This window comes from Alnus glutinosa, chromosome 5, assembly GCF_958979055.1.
Source record: "Alnus glutinosa chromosome 5, dhAlnGlut1.1, whole genome shotgun sequence".
Classification (NCBI taxonomy): domain Eukaryota; kingdom Viridiplantae; phylum Streptophyta; class Magnoliopsida; order Fagales; family Betulaceae; genus Alnus; species Alnus glutinosa.
In genome coordinates, this window is record NC_084890.1 from 22,498,901 (window position 1) to 22,515,140 (window position 16,240).

Genomic DNA, 16,240 nt, shown 5'->3' on the forward strand with positions numbered 1-16,240 from the left:
ACATATTGGGGCTAACATGAATGAAGCAAACATTCACCGAATGAATTTTTCATTCCTAAATCCTAAGTATGTTTAGCTAACAGAATAACCAAAATTATAAAATCAAATTAAAATGTGTTTAGCTAACAGAATAAATGAGGTATAATGTTCCATGCTTGGAAAACTGCTCAATCACTTTATACAACCACAAAATGAAATCTTTGTTAAAAAAAAAAATCAGTCATTATCTGTGCAGCTTCAGTCTACAATGGCAACACTTGCATTTGGTCCTGCGCACGGTCATTGCCACAAAGCATGGCTTTGGTCCCTTTAAAAGATACCGTAGAGAGAGAATATGGTGGTCGCCGGCTCCTGGTCTGTGAGAGAGCTGGGTCCGCGCGGGTGGGTCGTCGAGAAACCCGGTCGATCTGGGCAACGTCGGAGATCCGGTGCCGGTCTGTGAGAGAGCTGGGAGAGAATTGGTGGGCCGGTCTGCTGGGCTCGACAGAGACTGCGACGTCGGCGTCAGATCTGGGCGGCCGGTCTATGCTGGGTCCGACAGAGCTAGGCGGGTGGGTCGTCGGTGGGCCGGTCCTCTAGGTTCGAGAGAGAGATCTGGGACGGCCGATCGGTGGGTCGTCAAGAAACCCGGTCTGCTGGTCCGGTGTCGGTCTGTGAGAGAGCTGGAAGAGAAACGGTGGGCCGGTCTGCTGGGTTCGACGTCGGCGTCAGACCTGGGCGGCCGGTCTGTGCTGGGTCCGACGGAGAGAGAGCTGGGTGTCGGATGGGAGAGCGAGCCGCGTCGGCGTTCGTTGGCAAGGGCGTCGGATTCGGATTTCCGGCCGGTGGGCCGGTCTGCTGGTTTCGAGGGACTCCGAGAGAGAGCGAGCGGCGTCGGCGTCGGCGTCGGATTTCCGGTCGGTGGGGGAGGGCACGGTGGAGAGGGGAGATTTGGAAAATGGCGGAAATTTGAACGTAAATGGCAACACCCCTTTGTTTTGATTGCTTCTTTTGTTTGTTTAAAAAAAAAGGAAAAAACAATGACACGTGGAAAAAAGACTGAAGAGGGACGGATGCGTTGCGCATGCGTAGAAGCTCTCGCAACGCAGAAATCTTTTGTCGAACCCAGAAACGGGATTGACAACTAAAAGAGAGAAATTTCGCAGAAAGAGCATGAGAGCAGTTGTAGCTGTCACTCAAACTACGTAACGGACGGCAACTTTTGCTGCCACGCAATCAATCATTACCACCGAAAGACAAAGCCAATCGATATTAATGCAATATTATATATATAAAACACTCCTTGCTTGATGCTTTATTCATCTCCATCGCCATCCTTTCTCTCTCCCTCTCTCTCAACACAAAAATCTCTGTATTTTCGTTTCATTACTCAGAAATCGTAATCCAAGTCTCGGCCATCAAAACCCAGAAACTGAGCGTTAAACCCATTTGGTTGACATCCTCACGTACATTTCTCAATTCTCCCCTAATATTACCCCTCAAACCACGATTTCTTTTACAAACATCATGTGGACGCTGGAGCCAGAATCAACTTCAGGCAATCGTATCTTTCCAGCCAAGAGGGCAACTTGGTTTGAGGTGGTCATAGCCAGATGTGAAGTAGCCTCGGTGAGTTTAATTTATGACGTAATTCTCATATATAAATTTTTGATGACCTCAACAATCACATGATTCTGATTTAATCAAAAAAAATTGCTATATATAGTTGAACGATGGGTGCCAATGGGCTTTGGAGGACACGCTTGGTCCAAGTGATATTGATGCCCAATACTATTATAGTTACAAAGCAGCAACTCCAGATAGCCCAGTTAGTAAACAGGTACAATAAAATGCCAAAACTGAATTTAAATATGGTTATAATATTTCACTTTGCTTCTATTGTGTTTAATTTATGAAGTAATGGTCATATATAATTTTTTTTTTTTTTTTAGATCTTCACTTATAATCCTTCATTTTTCATTATTTTGAAAAAATGTACTCTTTAAAAAGTGTCAATTTAGAATATTCATCTTTCAATTTTTTTTAATTTCAACATTCCACTAGAATTTTCCATTAAATTCTGTCAAAATTTTCAAAATACCATTTTTTTTTAAAAGAAAAAAAAAATTGTTAACATTTAGGTGTTAGTCAAAATTTAATGGAATTTACAAAAATATTGATGTCTGAATCTTTGAAAATTTTATGGGGAGAACTTCATTTATAACCCTGAACGTTCACTCATTTTGAAAGAATGTACTTAAACTTTAAAACATCTCAATTAAGGGTATCTATTTTTTTAGAAAGTTTGAATTTTAGTCTTCCGTTAGAATTTTTCGTTAAATCCTATCAAATTACATGTATTTTTTTTTTTTTTTTAAAAGTTATAAAATTTTTTCAAAGATTCAGACATGGGTATTTTTGCAAATTCAGTTAAATTCTAATCAATACCTAAATCCTAGCAATTTTCTTTTTCTTTTTTTTTTCCTAAAAAAATGAATGGTATTTTGAGAAATTTTGACAAGATTTAACGAAAAATTCTAACGGATGCCTAAGATTGAAACTTTCTTAAAAATGAATACTCTAAATTGAGACGTTTTAAAGTTTAGGTACCTTCTTTCAAAAATGGTGAAAGTTTAGGGGTTATAAGTGAAGTTCTCACAATTTTATAATTTTTTAAAAAAAATAAATAAATACAGGAGTATTTTGAAAATTTTGATAATATTTAACGGAAAATTCTAACAGGGGTTTGAAATTGAAAAAAATTGAAAGATGGATATCCTAAATTGACATTTTTTAAAGTTTAATTAGACACTTTTTTTCAAAAGTAATGAAGGATCAAGGATATTTATAAGTATAGTTTTCTCTCAATTTTTTATGAGCTCAACAATCACATGAATCTAATTTAATCGAATTTTTTGCTATATATGGTTGAACGATGGGTTGCATAAGGTTGGTGCACGAAATCCTTTTCCACGAGACCATTATAGGTGCATCAAGGCTCCAGCATGCCCAGCTTGGAAAGAGGTACACATACATGTTATTGTTATGAGAAATGATATTTTTACATCTATACATCTAATTTTTAAATCTACCTTTGGATGTATGGGACTCACATTAGGTCCCACAAATTCAATAGTGAATTTGAAACTTGGTTATATGAAGATGTGCAATAAATGTATAGAAGAAATAAGTGTATCATTTCTCTATTGTTATAGTATTTCACTTTGCTTCTCCTGGGTTTTCATTCGTTCCTTGTATTAAATTTTGATACATGTTCTTTTAATCTTTTGCAAGTAGGTGCAGAGATGCTGTGATAACATGTCTATACTCATAACACGGTATCAAGGTAAACACAACCATCCACTTCCAACTGTCATGGCTTCCACTGTTGTTTCAAATGAAACCTCCACTTTCACCCAAGCATCCCTTCCGCTTCCTTACCAACCTTATCATGGTTCTTATATGATAAAAATGTCTTCTCATCCACCAAACATCAAAAGTATAAACCCTAACAACCCTAACCCTTCCAAAGGAATTGTTCTTGACTTTACAAGTGACTCTGACGATCCACCTCAATTTATGGTGGACAAATCACTAGTGCGAGACCAAGACCAAAACCAGGCTCCCAAGATTCTAGTCGTCGAAGACCCAAACAAAGAAGGTATTGTTTTTCCCGCACTCCACTGATCAAATAGAAATGGTTAGGTGTATGCATATGCATATGTAGGTATTTCTGTGTTATGGCTGAATTAGCTCAGAAAATGTGACTTAAAGTAGGGCTAGCTATACATGCGGGTGAATATTATTCGCAATTATTTACTATCTACATATGTGGATGCGGTTAGTAAAAACCATTATTTGCATATGCGGATGCGGATAGCAAATTTAAGGTATGTATAATACATACCTTATATGTATTTAATAAAATCACCAAAAAGACGTCATTTTGGTGTTTAATATCAAAATAAGATAGAAATTGTTTTGGATTATTAGTTTGTTTATAACAACTGTTTGGGACCTACTCTTATTTAATCGGATTTATTTGCTTCGTGTGCTGGTCAGACTTAATGCTACAACCATGCACTATGCACTCACCAATGTGAATGAACATTAGAGGGTTTCAAGCTCGTTGGAAAGACTTATTATGATCAGTAAATCATTCGTCGTGTTAATAATTGGGTTTCTTCACTTATCAAAAAAAAAAAAATGGGTTTCTTCTATGATTGATAGATTATTCTCTTTTTCTCTTTCTTTATTTCTCAATCATTTATTTTTTTTTTATTTTTTTTTTTCTGTTAACTACTTTAATAACTTCGGAGGGCACATTGAGCCTGAAAGTATAACCCCAATAAACATGGGTATGTTGATGACTGAGGCATGGTTCATTGTATAATGATGCAAAAACACTAAAAATAAGTTCAAATTATTTTCAAAATTGTTTAAAACATGCTCTAATAGAGATCCAAAGAATGCCCAAAAGACTAAAATATGCTTAAAAGGCTTATTACCTGGTATTCAAATAGGATAATAATCGCAATAACCACACTAATACGGTTAGTAATCACATTATGCAGATGTAGTTGCAGATATGACCAATAAACAGCCTTAACTTAAACAGTTAAATCATAAATTACTTGGGCTTGACAAGACTGAGTGGTCAAATATTTTCTAATGTGTTTTGTTTTAGTTCTAGTCTTTTTTATTTTTTTTGTGCGTGAGCGGGTATAATAGCATTTTGATTGAGTAATTTATTTGGCATACTGGTGTGATCTAGATGCCCTTACAAAATTTAACAGAGAACTCTAGTGAAATTCAAATATAGTGGAGTCTTCTTCATCCTCGATTCACATGGAGAGAGAGAGAAACAAAAAGACCCATTTGAGAGACTGAAAGAAATCTTTCATTTCTACTGGTTTGGTTCTTGGCCACAGTGGAAGTGAAAGCCATTTAAAAAAAATAATATATATATATATATATAGTTGAAAAAGAAACTAAATGAATGATCTATAAAAATAATTTGCATATTTAGTATCATGTTTAGCAAGTCTTTCTCATTTTTCAATTTAGAAAAAAAAAAAAAATATATATATATATATATATATATTGATTGCACCCATGCATTATCCAGGCTCTACCCCTACTGTTTCTCACATGATTTGTATCTTTTTGCAGTCCAATCAAACCCATCCACAACAAGCACCTCATTTTCCAGACCTCATTGCAATTATGACGTTTTCTTGAGTTTTAAAGGTGAAGACACTCGTAAGAACTTCACTGATCACCTTTATTCCGCTTTAGTGCAACAAGGAATTCGCACATTTCGAGATGACGAGGAACTTCCAAGAGGTGAGAACATCTCAACCGAACTTCACAACGCGATTCGAGGATCAAAGATTTTCATTGTAATTTTCTCTCAAGGCTATGCTTCTTCCAAGTGGTGTCTTAATGAGCTTGTGGAGATCGTGCAGTGTGAGAATAAGAATACCATAGGCCACACTCTTCTTCCCATATTTTATCAAGTGAAACCCTCGGATGTTCGAAAACAAACCGAAACTTTTGCGGAAGCCTTTGCTATGCATGAAGAGCAGTTTCAAACCGATATGAAGATGGTGCAGAGGTGGAGGGAAGCTCTTACTGAAGCTGCAAATTGTTCTGGCTGGGATCTCGAGAGTCTTGCAAATGGGTATTATGCTATAGACTCTTGTATTTTTTCATGCATTTCTTTTTTCTTTTCTTTTTTTGGTCTTTATATTTGCTTCTAAATTTTAGGCAAAAATTTATAAAAAGTAACATATACTAAATGGATTGAACAAAATTAGTTTTGAGTTGAAAAAGTTGAAGGTTTTCTGTTTGGTGACCACTATTCGAATATAAATTAAATAATTAAATAATTAAATTAACTATTTCTTAACAATTTAAAATTTTATAATAAGTTGTGATTTAATATGGTATCAGATTCAAAGGTTATAAATTCGAACTTTGTCTCTGTCATTCACTTCTCATTTTAATTAAATATTCCACGAGTTGGGTCACTAATTAAGGGAGAATTTGAACCCATACGTGAGGGAGAGTGTTCGAATATAAATTAATCATTTCCTATATAACAACAATCATTTTTCAGATAAGTGGTAATTTAAAACAGACTCTAGATATCGAGTTCATGCTATCTAGAGACAAACTTTTTTTGTTGAATTATCAAGTCTAGGATTGCTTTTTAGATAAAATATCGTTCACTTGATCAGATGAATGATATTGTAGCCATTCTTTGCAAGAAGCCGTTAATGGCTTTTTTGCTAGGAAAAAAAAAATAAATAAAAAAATTGCTTCATGGCATGTCAACAAGAGAAGAAATTACATAGAAATATATTTAAATCATAATTATCACAAAATTTGATTAAATGTAATTGTTGTCATGACATATTAGTTTTAAATGATTGAGATGATAATATCCTTATGGTATTGAAGAGTCATATTTTTTTTTAATATTATTATTATAGATCATTGGGCTTATCTTATTGTTCTCAGGTATGAATCAAAATTCATCAAACAGATTCTTGAAGAAATTTTGTGTAAAGTTAACCCAGCTCCCTTGCATGTTGCCAAACACGAAATCGGAATAATGTCTCGTGTTAATGATATTAAAGATTTATTAAATCTTGGAACAACTGACGTTCGCGTTGTGGGCATTTACGGAATGGGTGGTATTGGCAAAACAACCCTAGCAAAAGCTGTCTATAATGAAATATGTGCTGCATTTGAAGGAAGTAGTTTTCTTTCAAACTTTAAAGAAAGCTTAGAAAAGTCTGATGGCTTAGTTCATTTACAAGAACAATTTCTTAATGATATCTTGAAAATGAATTTGAAGATTGATAATGGTGATAGAGGTAGGGTTGGCAATTTTTGACACGACCCGCGAACCCGACACGAACACGACACGAAAAAACCGGGTTTGGGTTTGTTATAATCGGGTTCGGGTCATAATCGGGTTGACCCGATTATAATCGTGTTTGGTGGGTCAACCCGCGGGTTGACCCGCCAACCCGATTATGACCCGATTGCACGGGTTGACCCGATAACACGATTACCCGCCAACACGATTATAACCCGATTACCCGGGTTGACCCGCCAACACGATTATAACCCGATTTAAAAAAAAAAAAAATTGAAGGTTGAAACATGTGAAAACAGTGAAATTGATGCCGTGTCGGGTCGGGTCGGGTCGGGTAAACGGGTGACGCGTTTTTTAGTCGGGTTTGTCGGGTCGTGTTCGGGTTACCCGATTATTAATCGGGTCGTGTTCGGGTCACGTGTCACAACCCGATTAATAATCGGTTCGGGTTCGGGTTGACACGTTTATATAATCGGGTCAGTCGGGTTGACCCGAACCCGACCCGTGAACCCGAATTGCCAACTCTAGATAGAGGAATTAGTATAATTACGGAAAGAATTTGTGGAAAAAAAGTTCTTGTTGTTGTTGATGATGTAGATGACTTTGAAAAACTACACTCGTTAGTTGAAAAGGAATGGCTTGGTCCGGGTAGTAGAATCATTATAACTACCAGAGATGAACACGTGTTAAGTCCATTGAGAGCAGATAAGAAATATAAGGTCAGAGAATTGGATGATTGGGAGTCTCTTCAACTGTTCCGTTGGCATGCTTTCGAAATGATCAATCCAAAAGAAGATTACTCAGAGCTTTCAATTAAAGCAATTCGTTACGCTGGAGGTATTCCATTAGTTCTTGTGCTTTTGGGTTCTTTTCTTAAAGATAGAAGCGTAGTTGAATGGGAAAGTGAATTGAAAAAATTAGAAATAACTCCTTATGACAAGATTCAAAATGTACTTCGAATAAGTTTTGATTCATTGGACGAGTATACAAAGGGCATATTCCTTGATATTGCATGTTTCTTTGTTGACATGGATGAAAAATATGTTATGAAAATACTTGATGGTTGTAATTTCTTTCCAAAGATTGGCATCCCTATTCTCATTCAGAAGTCACTTGTGACAATTGATGACAAAAAGATTTTGAGGATGCATAGTCTTATTCGAGATATGGGAAGGGAGATTATTCATGGAGAGTCACCGAATTTGCCAGGAAAACGTAGTAGATTGTGGTTTCATGAGGATGCATCAAATGTATTACATGAACATACGGTAAGAGGCATATGTATTTATATATATAAACAAATTTCCATACACAGGCACATAACATATGTCTTATGTAGGTGTATATATATATATATAAAGAAATTTACATACGCAGGCACATAACATGTCTTATGTAGGTATATATATATATATATGAGCATTTTGCCTTTCTGCGAATCATACATCATAGTTATTATTGAATGATTTTAAATCCAAATATTCTCTAACTTAAGTCAGGAACTAGTACTTAACATTATTTAAAAGGTATGGAATCACGTTTTAGATAATTCTAATAATGTCTAAATCAATTTAGAATTTTTTTTTTTTTTCAAAAAAAAAAAAAAGAAAAAAGAAAATTACAATGAGGGTATATACGCCTATACTAAGGTCAAAAAAAAAAAAAAAAAAAAAAAATTACTTTGAGAGTATATACGCCTATTCTAAGGTCAAAGTTGTTCTAGTTTTATGCAAGATGAGTATCAAGGATATAAAGCTCTTTTTTTCTCTGTTCTTTGTATAGCTGGGTTGTTATTTAGTTTAGTTATTCTATCATCTTAGTTATCTAGTTATCACAGCTTAGTCTACAGTTAGGATTTAGTTTAGCTTGAGTTCTCTGTCTATATATATGTAATTTCTCTTCATTCTTGTATTAAGTACATTCATTCAGATAATACAATTACATTCTTCCGATCACTTTACAAAGATTGACAATGAGCATGTTCATTGCTAATCCAATTGTCTATTTTGCTAGGGAATTGAAACAGTTGAGGGTCTAATCTTAAAAGTATTTGGCAAAGATATTCACATCAAAACTGAAGCATTTACCAATATGAAGAGTTTGAGATTACTTCAAATCGATTATGTTCATCCAGGGACGGAGCCAGAAGTTCTTATGGGTAAGGGCCAATGGCAAAAAAAAAAAAAAAAAAAATTTGGTAGGGGCCAATAGGCTTAATTTTTATTTTTTACCTTATATTTTTTAATTTTTTAGGAATTTTTTTCTTCTCACCTCATAATTTTATTTTTTTTTTAGGAAATTGGGGGTGGCTATGGCCCCTGTTAGCGCCCCCCTCCCTCCGTCCCTGTGTTCATCTCAAAGGATCTTATGAGCATCTCTCTGAAAAGCTAAGATGGCTTCGGTGGCATAAGTGCCATTTGCAATTTCTACCACAAAATTTTCATCTAGAAAACCTTGTTATTCTTGACATGCAGTATAGTAATCTCAAACAAGTTTGGAAGAAGAACAAAGTATAACAAATCTTACAAAACTTTTTGCTCTCTCTTTCTCTCTATTAATGTTAAATGGGTAATTAACAAGAACTTTTCATTTCTTTATTTATTCTCTATTTTTTTTTTCACAGATACTCAACAAGTTGAAGGTCCTTAATCTTAGCCATTCCAAATATCTCACCAAATCACCAAACTTCTTTGAAATGCCACAACTGGAGACACTAATACTTGAAGGTTGCACAAGTTTGGTTGAGATTCACGTGTCCATTGGATGTTTGAAAAACCTTGTTTTGCTGAATTTAAACGGATGCAAGAGTCTTATGAATCTTCCAAGTAGCATTTCTAACTTAAGATCTCTCAAAACTCTAGATTTGTCTGGCTGCTTACAAGTTGACAAGTTACCGGATCAAGTAGGGAGTATGATTGCTTTAACAGAGCTACTTGCAGATGGAATTGCTATTAAGCAATTACCATCCTCCTTTGGTCTTTTGAAGAATCTTGAGATTGCATCATTATCTAGACCTAAAGAACAATCCTCAAAATCTTGGTTGTCACTTCTCTTATCATTGATGTCACCAAAAAGCTTGAACCCATTATGTTTTCTACCACCTTCTATTTCTGGATTACGTTCTTTGACAAAACTAAATCTCTCTGGGCGTAATTTATCTGAAGATATGTTTCCTGTTGATTTTGAGAGTTTGTCTTCACTCAAGTTTTTAGATTTATCAAGAAACAATTTTCGTAACCTACCTGATGGCATCGGTCGCCTTTCGAAATTGTTCAATTTCCAGTTACAAGAGTGTACGACTCTTCAATCAATTTCAGGACTCTTCTCAAGTGTAGCTATGTTGGATGCAAGCAATTGTACGTCAATGGAACGACTCTCAGTTTCATCAAACCGCAAGAGTGGACTATATTTGTACCTTCGTAATTGCCACAAATTGACTGAGATTCAAGGCTCGGAGAATCGGGAAATTTCTGCTATTCACAATCAAGCATATAATTTTATGAGTCATCTCCAGGTTCCTATCTCTCTCTCTCTCTCTCTCTCTCTCTCTCTCTCTCTCTCTCTCTCTCTCTCTCTCTCTCTCTCTCTCTCTCTCTCTCTCTCTCTCTCTCTCACATTTTATGTTCTGAACATTTTTTTTTTTTTAATAGTGTCCGTTAACCATGGGCGATGATGAGTCTCGTGTCATTTTCCTCCCTGGTAGTGAGGTTCCAAATTGGTTCAGCCACAGGGGACATGGGGTTTCAGTATCCTTCCATGTACCTTCAATTTCAAAGGGTCAATTCCTTCGGTTGCTTATTTGTGTTGTTTGTTCTTTTAATGCAACCTTTGATATAAGATATTATCGTTACCATCTTGGCGTGAACATCCGAAATAAAACTAGAGGCAACTCTAAATTGCTTCTGCCAAATCATAATGCCGCTTTTGAGGATGAGGACTCCTCTGTTTCTATTATGGATCGATTCTACTCTGTTCCACAAAGAAAAAAAGGAGAAAAATATCATTTGTTTCTATTTCTGACGCCACTCATAAGAAATAAATATGAGCTGGAAAGTGGACTCATATTTAATGAATTGGTGATGGAAAGTGGAGAAGAAATTGAGGTGAGATGCGGACATTGGCAAAATGTTGACGTGAAGAAGTGCGGAGTTCATGTAGTAGTTGACGAGCCAAAAGTAACGTAAGAATATGTTACGATGAAGAAGAAGTTTAGTTGTTGTCTTTTAGTTTTAGTGGCTACGTACGTTGCAGTAGTAGAAATAAGGATATTACCCCTCAAACCACGATTTCTTTTCCAAACCATCCCTCTCTATCTACCCTTGTACCGCCCATGGGCCAAAACATCAAGAAGTGGAAGCCGATGCTGAATATATAGCGAAGCTTGGATTGAGGTGGTCATAGCCAGATGTGAAGTAGCCTCGGTGAGTTTAATTTATGACGTAATTCTCATATATAAATTATCAAGTTTCTTAATGTCACATTATAAGAAGGATTTCATGATTTCAATTTTCTTCTTCTTTTTTTTCTTCTTTTTTTTCAGGGATTCAATAGTTGACTCATATAAGCAATGTGTTGGTGATTTTTTCTTCTTTTTTCCTGAGCATTTGTTGGGTGATTTCAAATTGTGTAACGACAAGACGTTTGCATGTGAGACATAAGGATCTTGTAATTGGTGCTGATGGCAACTTTTGCTGTTCATTTTGTTGATGTAAAAGTCATATCAATTTTGAGCGAGTTTAAGGAAGACATGCGTCTTTTTAGCATTACTCATGTTGTATAGTTGAGACATGAAGGACTCCAAGATTATGTATGGAGATTTGGAGTGTGTTCGAATTTTTTCGGTCGTCGTGGTGAGATATCTTAGATTATGTGTACTTAGAATAATGCTAAAAAATACATTTTTATTTTACAACTATTTTATAATGCTAATGTGACAGTTCCGACCAACCCTTGAATCAGTCATTGTTAAAAAAAATATTAAGGATTGATTAAGACTGTCACATCAGTATTGTAAAATAATTGTAGAATAAAAATATGGTATATAGCATTTCTATGTAGTTATTGAAACTACCGGTGGACCGGTGCTCTGAAGGGCTTTATCTGTTAACTAAATAATGTTATTTATGAAAGTAAATTAAGGGTTCGTTTGGGTGTGCGAATTTTTTTGTATTATATTCAAAACTGTGAATACCGAGAACTTTTTTTTTGAAATTATGTTGAAATGGTTTAAAAAACCTGAGACAATTTTTAAAAAAAAAAAAATTAAATAAACAAATAAATAAGTTGGATAAAATCTTAGTAGAATTTAAATTTTAAAAAACATCCAAACATGTTTTTGAAAAATAATAAAAAAATAATAATTGTTACCTAAACATATAAGGAAAGTGATGACATTCCAAACATATCTGATAGAGTAATTTCCTTTGTAAGAATTTAATGTCCCACATGACCTGGCACATAAGACAACTTATTAGACTCGATCTTAATGTTGGTTAATTAATCCTCCTTAATTAATTGTTGGTTAATGGTTAATTAATACACCTTAATGAAGTGTTGGTTAATTAACTACGAGAAGTTAATGTTTTTTATTAATTAATTCTAACTTTGATAGGAAGTAGAATTAATGGTGATAAAAAAAAAAAAAAAGGAAACCGGTCCTCTTTCTACCCTATAAATATGTACAATATCCATCAGCTTTGTTTATCTTAAGAGGGTTAAGTGAGAGAAACTATTTCCTAGTGTTTGAGCTTTGAAGAAGACTTTTATTGCTATAGGTTATGGTATGTTTTTTTTATTCTATTTATTGTGAAAATAATGATAATTAAGATCTTGGAAGTTATAAATATTATGTACATTACATTTAACATCCTTTTTATTCTCTTTTTTATATTCATTGTTTCTTCAATATTTTTAAATTTATCTATAAGGTTTCTTTTCTTTATAGTACCCCATTCTCTTTCATATTTATTCACAATGTTTCATCAAAAATGCATATTGTTATTTTAAAATTGTAACGAGTAATATAACTCATCCATTTTTTTTTTCTCTATGTCTAGCAAAATAAAATGTGAACACTTTACAATTCCTTAAAAGAGATTACTCCAAAGACTAGAGAATGGAAGCTCAAAGGATTTGTTACTGAGAAGATAAGGCTTGTTTGATAACCTACATAACATTACATAATAGTTGCTGACACTATTCACAATTTTTTATTTTATTTTTTTACATTTTTTAATAACAATCAACATCAAAACATTCACACTTTTTTCACTTTTTATATCACATCAATAATTTTTTATTACTATTCAAATAAAAAAATTAACTACAATACAAATTTTTTTTCACTTTTTTATACAAATTTTTTTATTTTATATCACACCATTACTTTTTACTAATTTCAAAACTAACAACTCACTACTCTGTTCTGTTCTTTGCCAAACAAGCCCAATGACACGCACTGTAATCCACGGCCACAGCCTTGATAAATATCATAGGCTTATATTAGCTGATACAAAGGTAAGAAAATATGGAAAAAAAAAATACCCACCCATTGACTTCCGACCCTATGGGTCGAAGTCAAACTTGATTTCCCCTGTAAAAAGTGTTAAAATTTAGCATCATTTACATGCCACGGTTGTGTTTGGATTTTGTTTAAGCATTTGTTGATTGCCAGTGAAGTAAATACTATATATAAAGATGATGTTTAGTGGTTTATAGCATGCATAGTTTTATCAAAACTACAATATTGGGTAATTTCTCCTGGAAATCAATTTGTGAGCAAATTATTTATTTCATCAACACAATCATTTTTGGGTGTTAATATATAGCTTGATTTATCATAATGTCCAAATTGTTTGGATATTCATTAATGTTTAGAAATACGATATCTATCAAAGCATTCAAAGAGGTCATATCATCTATGAATGGAATTATCATTGTAGTTGGAAGTTTTATAAAAAGTAATTTTGTAGTCAACCAAACGATAAGTATTTATATCTCTTGCCATGGATTCAAGTGTAGAAGCAATACTTTGCAATACTTTAGTTCTAACAGCTGGTATAAGGCCCTTTGACTTCTTGAAATCCTTAGACATGCTCTCCTCGAATTGTTCCCATAATGTTCTAGGATTGCTAGGATTACAGTAGACTAATATTGTGGCAGATAAACGCCTTAGACTTTAAAGCATTTGATATGAAAATGCTTCTTCCAAACATTTATCTAAACTATTAATTGTCTGTTTGTAATAGTCCATGTAACGAAGCAGCTTCACGAAATGGGTGAAATAATCTTTATGCCTCAGTTTCATACAATTCTAAACTTACCCTTACTTTCAAATTTACACTTTTTTATTTTTAAAAAAAGAAAAAAAAAAAAAAAAAAGACCCATACTAGGTTACCTTGTGACCCATCATATATGGGTCACCACTAGACCCCACTGTGGGTCTGGTGATCCATGACTGGGTCACCTTGTGACCCAGCATAGGTGACCCACGTGGATCAACACCATACCAACGGTAGGGTCTGATGGTGACCCGTTTTGGGTCAGAAGACCTCGCTGTGGGTCACCAGACCTACAGCTGTCGGTCTGCTGACCCATGGCAAGGTGCCCACTATTAAGTCACCTTGTGACCCAAAGTGAGTCACAACCAGACCCACGCGAAGGTGACTCAGGCTGAGTCACCACCAATAGGTGTCTAAATTTGCAAGGAGACAAGGATTTTTTACACTACAAAAAACTCTACAATTGGCCGCGTGTCTACAGTACCTGTTACTGTAGACACGCGTCCAATTAGCCACGTGTATACAGTACACGTGGCTAGAAGTATGCGCATCACAGTTGGCCGCGTGTATTTTTTACACGTGGCCAATTGTTTTTATCAAATATATATTAATAAAAACAAATTTTATTAAGTTTTGTATATGGCCACGTGTATTAAATACACGTGGCTAATTGTTTTTATTAAATATATATTAATAAAAGTAAATTTTATTATGTATATATACGTATAAGATAACTGGCCGCGTGGCTTTAGGCCACGCGGCCAGAATTTGTGAAGATAGCAGTGGCGGGCGGGACAATTCCCGCGCGCCACTGCACAGTAGTTTCAAATGTAAAAAAAAAAATTCATTAAATACATGCATATTCTGATGTTCTCTCTCTCGGTACCGCTCTCTCTCTCTCCTCTGTATCTCTCTGTCTCTCGCTCTCTCTCTCTCCTCTGTATCTCTCTGTCTCTCGTATCGCTCTCTCTGTCTCCTCTGTATCTCTCTGTCTCTCGCTCTCTCTCTCCCCTCTGTATCTCTCTGTCTCTCGGTATCGCTCTCTCTCTATCTCTATTTCTCTCTCTCGCTCTCTCACGGTGTGTTCTCTCTATACCGCTCTCTCTCTCTCTCCTCTGTATCGCTCTCTCTCTCTGTCTCTCGCTCTCTCTCTCTGTCTCTCTCTCTCGCTCTCTCTCTCTCACGGTGTGTTCTCTCTCTCTCTGTATCGCTCTCTCTCTCTCTCTGTATCTCTCTCTCTCTGTCTCTCGCTCTCTCTCTCTCTCTCTCTGTCTCTGTCTCTCGCTCTCTCTCTCTCACAGTGTGTTCTCTCTCTCTCTGTATCGCTATCTCTCTCTGTATCTCTCTCTCTCTCTCTCTGTCTCTCTCTCTCTCTCTCTCTCTGTCTCTCTGTATCTCTCTCTCTCACTCTCTCTCTCTCTGTATCTCTCTGTCTCTCTCTATTTCTCTCTGTCTCTCTCTCTCTCTCTCTCTCTCTCTCTCTCTCTCTCGCTCTCTCTCTCTCTCTCTCTCCCTACTGAACTTGCTCGTACGTGTTTTCCACTTCAATTTTTTTTTTTTTTTTCAGTTATTATATTTTTTTTCCTCTAAAAGTAAAGAATTAAATTAAAAATACAATCAATTATTTAAAAAATAATTAAATACAGATTTAAATTAAATAAAAAATTATTTTTTTTAAAAAAAAAAAAAAAAATATTGCCACGTGTATAATAATACACGCGGCCAATTGGCCGCGCGTATTTTAATACACGCTGCTAATTGGCCGCGCGTATTAAAATACACGCGGCCAATTGTGCAGTTAGTGTCAATTGGATCCACCGCGTGTATTTACGTGGCCACTTGCACGCGGCCAACAGTTCGCACGTGTACAGTGACCGTACACGTGGCGAACTGCAAGTGGCGAAAAACAATTTTTTTTGTAGTGTTAGTACAACCCAACGGTTGTCTAAATTGTGTCCTCTAGCTTTAGCACTTGCTCCATTATCTCACCGTTTATATTTCATCACAAAATTGTTTTGGATGATAATTCTTGCAGCTTTCATCTTTTTTCATACATATGTTATTTGGAGTAAGTGTACCACAAGGACCATA

General features: G+C 35.3%; 1 protein-coding gene across 4 annotated transcripts; it reads left to right on the plus strand.

Moving 5' to 3' along the window:
- Nucleotides 1-1,254: 1,254 nt before the first annotated feature.
- Nucleotides 1,255-11,701, plus strand: LOC133868072 (disease resistance protein RUN1-like). 4 transcript variants are annotated; one of them, XM_062304878.1, is made up of 13 exons: nucleotides 1,255-1,608; nucleotides 1,706-1,818; nucleotides 2,907-3,003; nucleotides 3,277-3,640; nucleotides 5,152-5,325; nucleotides 5,398-5,662; nucleotides 6,505-6,863; nucleotides 7,403-8,136; nucleotides 8,882-9,026; nucleotides 9,164-9,378; nucleotides 9,492-10,382; nucleotides 10,519-11,289; nucleotides 11,409-11,701. In XM_062304878.1, the coding sequence occupies exons 1-12, from the start codon at nucleotides 1,507-1,509 to the stop codon at nucleotides 11,050-11,052; spliced, it is 3,993 nt and encodes a 1,330-aa protein (XP_062160862.1). In that variant the 5' UTR covers nucleotides 1,255-1,506; the 3' UTR covers nucleotides 11,053-11,289; nucleotides 11,409-11,701. The 4 variants fall into 4 exon arrangements, with proteins under 4 accessions (XP_062160862.1, XP_062160861.1, XP_062160859.1 ...); XM_062304877.1 differs by having other exon boundaries at nucleotides 1,706-1,819; nucleotides 2,929-3,003; nucleotides 5,152-5,662; XM_062304875.1 differs by having other exon boundaries at nucleotides 5,152-5,662.
- Nucleotides 11,702-16,240: the final 4,539 nt, after the last annotated feature.